Genomic DNA, 10345 nt, shown 5'->3' with positions numbered 1-10345 from the left:
AAAGAAGTGTTTTTTGTTGTTTTTCCTTCATTCATAAATGTGTCACAAATGTTATGTTACATGTGGTCTATATGTATAGACTTTACACTACTTGATCAGACTGTCTGATGTCTGTCTGACTGTCTGGTGTGTCATGGAATATTACTGCTTTCACTTTCCCTGTATTGTTGAGAAAATTGTGTAACCAAAAACCAAAAACTTGCCAAACCACTTCTTCAATTTCTCAAAGGTTCATGGGAATCCAAATCCTTTGTCAATTTGGTAACATTCTGATTGTGTCTCGTACATTTGGACCTGAAATAGATATGTGCACTTGGCTTTCTGGAGTACTTTTTTTGCCACTGTCAGTTAACCTATTTTTTGTTTAAACTGGGAACTTGCTTCTGCGATACAAAATAATGAATAATGATATGAAACATCAAGACGAGTTTTTCATATTTTCAGAAATATAAACTATTATAGAAATTACAGTGAGGAAAGTAAATATTTGAACATCCTGCAATTTTGAATATTCACCCACTTAGAAATGATGGAGTAGTCTGAAATGTTCATTGTAGGTGAGTTTCCATTGTGAGAAAAAACAATAATCCGGAAATCACATTGTATGATTTTGAAACAATTTATTTGTATGTTATTACTGTAAATATGTATTTGAACACCTGCCAATCAGAAAGAATTCTGTCTCTCAAAGACCTGTTAGTCTGCCTTTAAAAAGTCCACCTCTTCTCCACTTATTCATCTAAATTAGTAGCACCTTTGAGCTCGATAGCTGCATAAAGACACATGTCCACCCCACAATCTGTCAGACTCAGCCGTGGGCAAGACCAAAGAGCAGTCAAAATACACCAGAGACTACATTGTAGACCTCCACAAAGCTGGAAAGAGCTACAGGGCGATCAGCAAGCAGCTTGTAGTAGCAATTGTTAGAAAATGAAAGAGGCTAAAAATGACTGTTAATCTCCCTTGGACTGGGGCTCCATGCAAGATCTCACCTCCTGGAGTATCAATCATGATAAGAAAGGTGAGGAATCCGCCCAGAACTACGGGACGAGCTAATCAATGACTTGAAGAGAGCTGGGACCACAGTTTCAAAGGTTACTGTTGGTGATACACTACGCTGTCGTGGTCCTGCATCGCACAGAAGGTTCCCCTGCTTAGGTCAGCACATGTCCAGGCCCGTCTGAAGTCTGTCAATGACCATCTGGATGATGCAGAGGAGTCATTGGAAGAAAGTCACGTGGTCAGGTGAGATTACTTTTTGGTATAAACTCCACTCGCCAGTCGCTGAACCTAAATCCAATTGAAAATCTTTGGAGGGAGCTGACTCTGTGTTGCTCAGCGACAGCCCTGAATCCTGATCTAGAGGTCTGTGTGGAGGGGCCGAACTCCTGCTGCAGTGTGTGCAAACCTGGTCAAGTACTACAGGACACGTATGACCTCTGTAATTGTAAACAAAGGCTGATTTTCTCAGGTGTTCAAATACTTATTTGTAGCAATAACATACAAATAGATTATTCAAAAATTATACAAAGCAATTTTCGGATTTTAAAAAATAGATTCTGTCTCTCACAATGAAAATTTCAGATGTCTCCATAATTTTTCAGTGGGAGTAAGTTCAAATACTTTCCTCACTGTAAATATTGTGTGACTAATGGCCTTGAAAAAATGCTAAATGATAAAGCAGTTCCCAATCAGTGCCACTGTTCACGTTTCAGTGAATTGAATAACAAACTGCAAACTGTGACTTTACTGGATCAACCAGAAGAGGATGGGCACATTTGCATTCTATTATGTGTACTTGTATTTGTGAACTGGAGAGGCTCTCAGGGGAAATCCCCAGGGCAATAAAATGCATTATAAAGGAACAGAAATGAAAGTAAGAAAGTAAAAAACTGTTGATATCACTACACAACGGAGGAGTGCATCGGCTCGTGGAACATTCAAAGCAACAACGATGGTAAGTCAAGACAATTTAAAGAGTTTAAAGAGCCCAGTATTTTACAAACATGTAGTAAATATGTAGGTCGCCTCAGCTAATGCAGAATTCGAGCTGGAGGTCAGAGTTTGCGAGTGCAGGCTTCCATTTAGCAGCTCCTTGTAACTTTAATGCACCTACAGGACAGAGTACAAGATTAGATTTGGATTTTGGTGAAGATTCCCCACAATTGCTATGACTTTAGCAGACAAAACTATTCGGGTCAAATGTTAATGTTACGTTAATGATGTATTTATCTCACCTGTATTTGTTTTTTAGGCACATATATCTTAGGACCATTGGATTTATAAATGTATTTACTTATGTTTCCAGACTGAGAAGAACGCTCTGCAGAAAACACAGGAGGATGCGGAGGTGGTCACAGAAATCATGTTGAAGAATTTTGACAAGATAAACGAACGAGACGAAGAACTCTTCAACCTGGAGGATAGAGCTGAGGGACTACGACAAAGCGTACGACAAATACTATTATTACTATGTTACTACTACTACTTATACTACTACAATGATGGAGCTTATGACATTATCAAAATGATCAAAATGGCTTAAGTACAACGAACAGTATCCAACATCTAAATCACATAATGACAGGAGATGTGTCATGTCTTGATCTAAATCTCTTGGTCTTCGCCTCAAGCCACTACTACTATTACAACTACTAGTACTACTTTTACTTTCATTTCTTCTATCAGACCAGTGTTTGTTCTCATACCTTGACATGTTTCAACTGCTTGTCTTCTCTCCCCTGATGAAATTGATTAAAAGCGGTGTCTTAAGTATTAATGTTTTTCCACTATTAAGACTTCTTCCTGATTTGAAGGATTTGGCAGCGGTTCAACGTTGTTATAGCAGTAACTCAATGCAAAAGAAAATATGTCTTTTGAATAGGTCCTCATTAAATCTCCAAATAAGGAAGGAATCACTTGCCTGAAACCGATGAATAATCAAACTCTTCATGCTTTTGATTCGGGAAAATCTTGCACAAGAATCATGGACAACATTGTAATTTGTGCAATTTTTTTCTTTTTCTTTAGGGTAAAGTTTTCGAAAAGTCGACGAGAATCGTGATGGAGCAGAAGAAGAAAGAATACGAGTGTGGAAGATTGAGAAGCAAACTTCCTCTTATCAGCGCTGGAGTCATAGTAGTTATTATTGTTGTAGCTGTAGCTCTAGCTCTTACTGTTGGACAGCAGTGATCTGTGGTTAGTGCAATTGTTATGCCCTTACGCAACACACTTGACCTACTTTGCCTTTGTGTTAGTGCGTGCGTGTTTGGTGGTGGCCGGAGATGGTGCAATAGGACCCAGGGCAGCTATGGCTATCTTATTATTATTAATTTATGTGGGAAATGGTGTATAGGTTTGTGTTTAAAACGTATCAATAGATATTGTTTCTCAGCCACTTGGAAGTGACAGAAATGGAGAAATGGACGAGATATTCACATGTTTACAAATGGAAAAACTATTACTGTGTGAGCTATAGAGATGAACTTGTTGTTTTGGTCTTTCTGTGGCGTTTGATGACAGGTCTTTGTAAAACTCATCAAACCTCAAAGCTGTTACTGTTCTAATATGAATGTGTTGAAAATAGTACACTTGAACTCCAGCTGTGTGTGTGTCTGATTGTGTCCGTTGTTTGTGGCTGGGACGTCAGGGCCGGTGGGATTGTTTCTAATGTGGCAAATCAAATCATTTCCGTTCATATCATCCACTCCAGTCTTTTTAACTGATGGATATAAATGAGCAACGGCTTTGAGTTTGGAATATTATTCGTGAAAGCCTTTCTTTCACAGCAAAAAAACACGGTAGAATCCTGGAGCTAAGGCAGCTCTGATGTGGGTCCCGTTAAAGGAGATGCATCATGCTTAGTCTACTTAGTCTTGAACTATATAATAAACAGATCATAATTTTACACTTTGTTCTTTTTAAACCACAATACTGATCCAAAACGGCTCAGTGATAGTTTGGGTTCATTCACTTCCTGATTAAAACTGCAGATATGATGATAAGTGTCTGTGTTTACAGTTTTTAACCCGACATGTATCATTTTTCATATAATCGTAACTAAGTACAGGGATGTGGGCGGGGATAGGGGGTAAGTGCTCGAGCGCCAGTTGCAGCACACATACAGGATAAACTACAACTGCACTCTATAGTTTATCTTATATGATGTCATTAGGAGCGCTTGTAGATAGTAGAAATGTTATATTATCGAGTGCATGTTGACCCCTAGTGGACAAAAGTTGCATAAACAAAACGTCTTATAACATCTAATGAACTTGATCACAATATTTGCTTCTTTCTCTTCTGTTTGGATGTATTGGGACATCAACTGGACCTGCTGCTTGCTATGAATGCCTAAGTGCATGACGCCCTCTAGTGGATAACTAGAAAATGACCACACCACGCCAGAGTAAAGTAAATGCCTTTTAATCAATATTTAAAATCTATTACAATCAGTTATACACTTTTGACTAAATACTCAGCGTTTAACCCAGAAGTAAAATATATTAAGAATGTCATCATAACACAGATGTAAAAGATAAAAAGCAACAACAAAAAAAGCCTGGATAATTTGTTCTTACAATGTCTTCATAACAAGACAAAAAGAAAATGTTGCATTGTCAAACCATCTATAAAATTAGTCTGTATAACTTCAATTTGTTTTGATTAGAAAAAGCATGCAAGTGTTTCATACATATTCACAAACTTGATTGACATTCACCCGAGTCTAGAAAATGAAAGGAAGAAACGTATTATTACAGTAAAGAGTGCATTGGTCTAAATCTGAGGCAAACGGGGAGAATGGCAGTAACAAGGCTCTGAATGGAATGGAAAATACATCCAGATAAAGCAGGTTATCTAGTTAAAACAATCTTAATCTTAGTCGTAATTGTTATCACATCATGAGAGAACAAAAACAGAGAATTGAGGCACATTGCATCTTACCACAGACTGACAGAGGGAATGTTTAAACTATATTAAAAGGTAGTGAACGCAATTGTATTATTGCACCAAACATTTCTACTTAAATTTATTCAAACTACGGTCATAAACTTAACTTTATCTTAAGGCTGCTGTAAGACAATTACAGGGACATCAATGTTGCACTTCATTTTAGTTTTTATAAAAGCATTACAGAGAAAATAGAAGCCGCTTTTAGATTTACTGTAACAGGAAAAATACCATCTCCAGCCAAGACAATGCTCCAAGCTTTAAGACACTGCATTTCATAAAAAAGGTGCATTTCAAGGTGAAAACATTCACAAAAGCGACACCAATGACCTGTACAGGCCACCGTACGCACAGGTGGGAGCTACAAATGTTCACGGTTTAACAGTTGGAACATAAATAGAGGTGGAACGAGGTTTTATCTTGCTACAAGGCAAACAAAACCCACAACTACTACAAATAAAATGATAATGTTCTAGATTAACAGCAGGGGAAGGTCTCCAGCGATAGTCACTTTCAAATGACCACGTTAAACCACTGTCATCCACAATAGGTTAGGTATAATAAGTATATTCCATATGACAACAGATAAAATACAAGGATTTCTACATTTTTTTCTTTTTTTTTAAATGAATACAACTATTTACTACCTTTGAATGTGCAAAACTAGACTGATAACCTTCATGAATGGGCTCTGAATGCCCCGCCCCCTCAGTTATAACGCTACAGTGCGAATCCAGTCAAGCCCAACTTTATCCATACACGGCTTCAAACAACAACCAAGAGTCACCAGGTCTGGAAAAAGCATCGATCATTACTTTTGACAACAGTGAGAGATAAATATAAAGTCGAGTTGTGGTGGTGTGACAGGAAGTGACACAACAAGCCGTTTACTGGTCATTTCCTGTTAGACCTGCCACAATAACACATGTCAAAGGGTCAATGTCACTAATCAAGAATATTGCGACTACTTTATCCTACTGACACATTAAAGCAAAGGAAAGCGGGTAAACCACTTCTTAAAATGTGCAATATCATTAAAATATGTATAGTATCATTAAAAAAAAAACACTTAAGTACTAATTTAGCATCTATAATTTTGTGTTGCTTATTCAACTCTAAAAAAAACTCTTAAAAATTCCCCACTTGCACAAACACAAATGTATAAATGATAAATATTGAACCCCCCAAATTATGTTCCAGCTATCATTTATTGAACGATAGGTTGATTTAATATTATCGTGAAATAGTAGAGATCCGGTGATTTCTAGAACTCCCTGAAAGTTCAGCATTTCGTTCCGGGGGCGGAGCTTTGCATTCTAAATTATTTAGCTTTTTTTTTTTAGCCAATATTTATTTCTGACAATATATTATTCTACAATTAGGGTAAAGATTAGAGTAAGGATTTGGTTAAAACTAGTGCTTTTGAACACCGTTTTAAATCGCCTTTTGATTGTTTGATAGGTCAATTCTCTAAACTTTTGTTGGTTGAATCTACATTTCTGGAACGCCCACTGAGGCGTCTGCTGTTGTTTTGGCCGTTACAAAAAGCCGTTAGCATTAGCCGTTAGCATTAGCCAGCAAAAAAAATAAAAATATGGCAAATCCAGAGTGTGTCGGCTGGTACAAACCCATCGACCACATTTAGGTTAATTTTTTTAATTTTTTATTGTTGAGTGTGTACATCTTTTGGCGTTTTGTTTTAAATAATAATTAGCTCGTAAAACTGAAATCTGAGCTAAGGCTAACTGACTTCAAGTTGAGAGTTCTGTAGGAATCTAGTGACCACTGGACATCCTCTTTTACGCGTTACTGGTAAAGAGAGCGGATAAATTACAAAAATAATATCATTAAATAAAAGTCGTATAAACTTTAATGCGGGGACTGGCCTCACCGTTCGTTTGCACGAGGAGGAGCGTTTGATTTGTACGTCTTGACTGATCGATAAGCGCGGTACGGCTAATGTTGGGCTTAACTGTGAACAGCGAGGGCCTCGGGGGGACAAAGGGCGACTGGATTCCGTGCGTTGGGTTTTTGCTGCTGCAGTGTTCATTAGTTTGGTGGCTTTGGCGTGGGTTTGATGGGCGGGATGGGGGTGCCCGTCGGGATGACACCGGTGGCCAGAAGGATGATGATCAGCACGATGATGAGCACCACCACCACGATGATCACCACCAGCTTCACGTTCTTCCACCAGTACGAGCGAGCCACTTTGGTGGACGTGTGTTTGAAGGTCTGCGCCTGGAGAGAGAAAGCGCAAAAGGTACATTTTTAACCAAATAAAAGCCGGCTGACGACTTTGAGAAAGAGAAAAGTTACGAATAAAGTGAATATTTGATGAAAATCTGAAATGTTTTACTCTTTTTAATGGAATTTTGATTGAATAATCCCACTGTCTTTGTTATAAAAGGTCTTTTCATTTGTGTTTTAGGGTGTGTATAATCTAAATAACGATTATGATGATCAAAATATGACAAAATATGATTAATATATTATACCGCATTTTCTGGACTATAAAGGCGCACCTTTTTTCACAGTTTTGGCCGGGGGTGCGACTTATACATATATACTTATACTCCGGAGCGACTTATATGTGATATTATTTGTTATTTTCACACTTGCAACTGCATTGCATACTCTAGTGCAACTTATATACATTTTTTCTTCTCTATTATACATTTTTTGGCTGACTTATAGTGCGGAAAATACGGTAATAGTCATGATTATTCCACTCAATTTGTACATTGCTAGCTTCGCTCATTCTGAAAATAAATTGTATAATGCATGTTTTTTTTCACTGTTGTTGCTACATTTGGAATAACACATGTTCATGAAATAATAAAGACGCACAGAAAAGTTTGAATATTAAACATTGTGCTGAAATCAGGCGAGGACATCTTTTTGAAGCGGAACAAGAGGTACCACAGACTGCGGTAATTAACTTTAATAAACTCTGCTTTATTCACTGCATCGGAGCAGAGTCCAAGAACAAGATTGGTCTAATAGCTCCGATTCACATGGTATTTTTAGCCCACGCTGTCATATTTGGCCATGGAACAAGCCGTAGTGTCTGTCCACCCAAAAGCCTGACGGTTCTCACGGAGGACTGAGTGTACCGAGCCACAGCGCCTCGTCAGACTGGTTTGTCTGGTCGCCGCTGACGTTTGAACCACGATAAGCTTGTCGTTTCCAAGAACATTGGCACTAATACATTATACCGTATTTTCCGGGCTATAAGTGGCACCGGAATATAAGTCGCGCCAAGAAAAAAAACATATATAAGTCGCACTGGAGTATGAAATGCAGTTGCAAGTGTGAAAATAACAAATAACATCACATACAAGTCGCTCGGAGTATAAGTATATAGGAAATAAATATAAGTATAAGTCGTACCCCGGCCAAAACTATGAAAAAAGGTGCAACTTATAGTTATAAATACGGTAATTCATGGCTTCATAAAATATACAAATCAGAGATAAAAATGTACCTTTTTAAATATTTCCAACAACTCATACAAGTGCATTACTGTTATATTTAGCACATGTACACACACTAACGAGCTGCAACACAACAGTACAAGCAGATTTCAAAACCCGGTTGTTTCTTGCTTCATTTGTGTCAAGTATTTACACGGCAAATGGGATTCACAGAGACAAGAAGCTACAAGGTTAAGACAGTTTTCAGTTTTAAATTCAACCGACAGGCTCACTTTTGTACATTCGAGTACCTCCATTAGCTCTTTATGGTTTATGTTTTATGAGACTTTATGCACGAGGACTGCATGTTACTGACCCCGGCCTGCAGGTCCTCGGACTTGTCCATGAGGTCGTCGAGCCGCTCTCCTCGGGCCAGGATGCGGTCCACGTTCTGGGTCATGATGTTTTTGACCCCGTCCACCTGCTCCTTCAGAACAGACACCTTGTCCTGGGGCTCCGTGCCAACCTCCTGAAACACACGTCTTGTCTTAGAACACGGGAACAGGTACAAGCCGTTATAAACTACTCATCGAATAAATGTCATGGTGTATAAATATATATATATATATATATTAAAATGTCAGTTCCCACAGGAAGCCCCCTCATAGCCCGAGTCTGGGGAATACGTTCACTGTTAGATAGATGCCCACGATGTTTGGACTGGCCCCATCTGTGCCCGGAACAGTCGACCCCTGACCATGACCCCTGACCATGACCCCTTTAACTCTCCCTGTGGAAGCCCCCTTTTTCCAAACGCATCTTTGTTTCGTTGTGAGTGCCAAGGACATTTACAGTCTAGTATGGTTATATAATGGTTATATAATGGGTAAATTCTGAAAAAAAAAGAGGCAAATTAACTACTGATGCAAAAAGCCACAAGCACCTCGTCGTCTGAACCAGACAAACACTGACATTTGAGGAGACAGCTCTGTGGAGGTGATTTATTGTTTCTTCAGTGAAGGAGCAGAATGAACGGGCTGTTAATCCACATTCATTACTCGGTATAATATCAAGTTAAAGTGTAACGTTCTGGAGATGGAAAGCAAGTCCCAGATGGATGGGTGGACGATGCAGATTAAAGTAAGTAGCATCTTGTATGGGGGGGGGGGCCTCAATCTGTGGCTTGTCACAATATTCAACGGAGAAAAAAGGAGAAATCCAATTACGCGTTAAGTGCAACGCTGCCGTCGCTGCAAACAATATGTCGGACAGCTGCGTGGCCACGAGAGGCTGTGAACGACGAAAAACATTCGCATTAAACTGAAGCGAAGAGGAGCCGTCAGTTGAATGTAACTGGGGAGGATGGGGAAGTGTCACAGTATATACAAATGTAGAGCACCCAACGTGGTTAGAAGAAAAGAAGTGGTAAAACGTGTGGTCAGAATCAGGCCATTTAACCAGGACGACGTTAAAGTCTGTATGACAAGTTAGACGACACTTTTCACTAAACATTTTGCCTGTTGGAACATTTTTGTAGGGCTAATAATCCTGGTTGGACATGAGCAGCAAATGTGACATAGGTAGAGGCAATTCCACCACTGTTACCTAGCAACCATACTGTAAACAAGAGCCAAAATCCATTTAAATTACACAATAGTTATGATTTGACCAACATTAATACAATATAACGCCTTTATTTTGTTGAATGATCATTTAAACGGTCAGAAAAGTGTCAGTTAAAGTGTGAATTGTCTGTGTTTTCTTTGGCATGTCGCACATTGATGACATCACAGAGGGATTCAGTTTTATTCACAAACGATGATAAACATTTGGCACAGGTGCTTTCCTGAGGAACCAAGTCCTAATTAGAACAACAGGAGAATCTGTTAACGGACTTAAAGCCTTATTTTAGTGGTCAGGAGTCAGCGATAATTAGTTTCAATTGGTAAAGTAGTCAAACAATTATTTCTATTGTACATGAT

General features: G+C 38.7%; 1 protein-coding gene and 1 long non-coding RNA gene across 2 annotated transcripts; one reads left to right on the top strand and one right to left on the bottom strand.

Annotated features, from left to right (window-relative positions):
• The first annotated feature begins 1804 nt into the window (after positions 1–1804).
• LOC140347555 (uncharacterized) lies at positions 1805–3650 on the top strand. The gene is made up of 3 exons (XR_011924381.1): positions 1805–1957; positions 2309–2449; positions 3031–3650. It is a non-coding gene; the product is annotated as an uncharacterized lncRNA (long non-coding RNA).
• Positions 3651–4409: 759 nt separating this feature from the next.
• On the bottom strand, positions 4410–9136 carry vamp8 (vesicle-associated membrane protein 8 (endobrevin)). Its single transcript, XM_072433857.1, has 3 exons — positions 9050–9136; positions 8740–8892; positions 4410–7188 (listed from the first exon to the last, which is right to left on the bottom strand). Exons 1-3 carry the CDS (start codon positions 9134–9136, stop codon positions 7000–7002), a joined length of 429 nt encoding a protein of 142 aa, XP_072289958.1. The 3' UTR covers positions 4410–6999.
• Positions 9137–10345: the final 1209 nt, after the last annotated feature.

The sequence above is a fragment of the Eucyclogobius newberryi genome, unplaced genomic scaffold (assembly GCF_026437365.1).
Source record: "Eucyclogobius newberryi isolate DKJ021-1_F unplaced genomic scaffold, fEucNew1.0.hap1 SCAF_6, whole genome shotgun sequence".
NCBI lineage: Eukaryota > Metazoa > Chordata > Actinopteri > Gobiiformes > Gobiidae > Eucyclogobius > Eucyclogobius newberryi.
The sequence above is the reverse complement of the archived record's forward strand: the minus strand, read 5'-3'. Positions and strand labels throughout refer to the sequence as shown.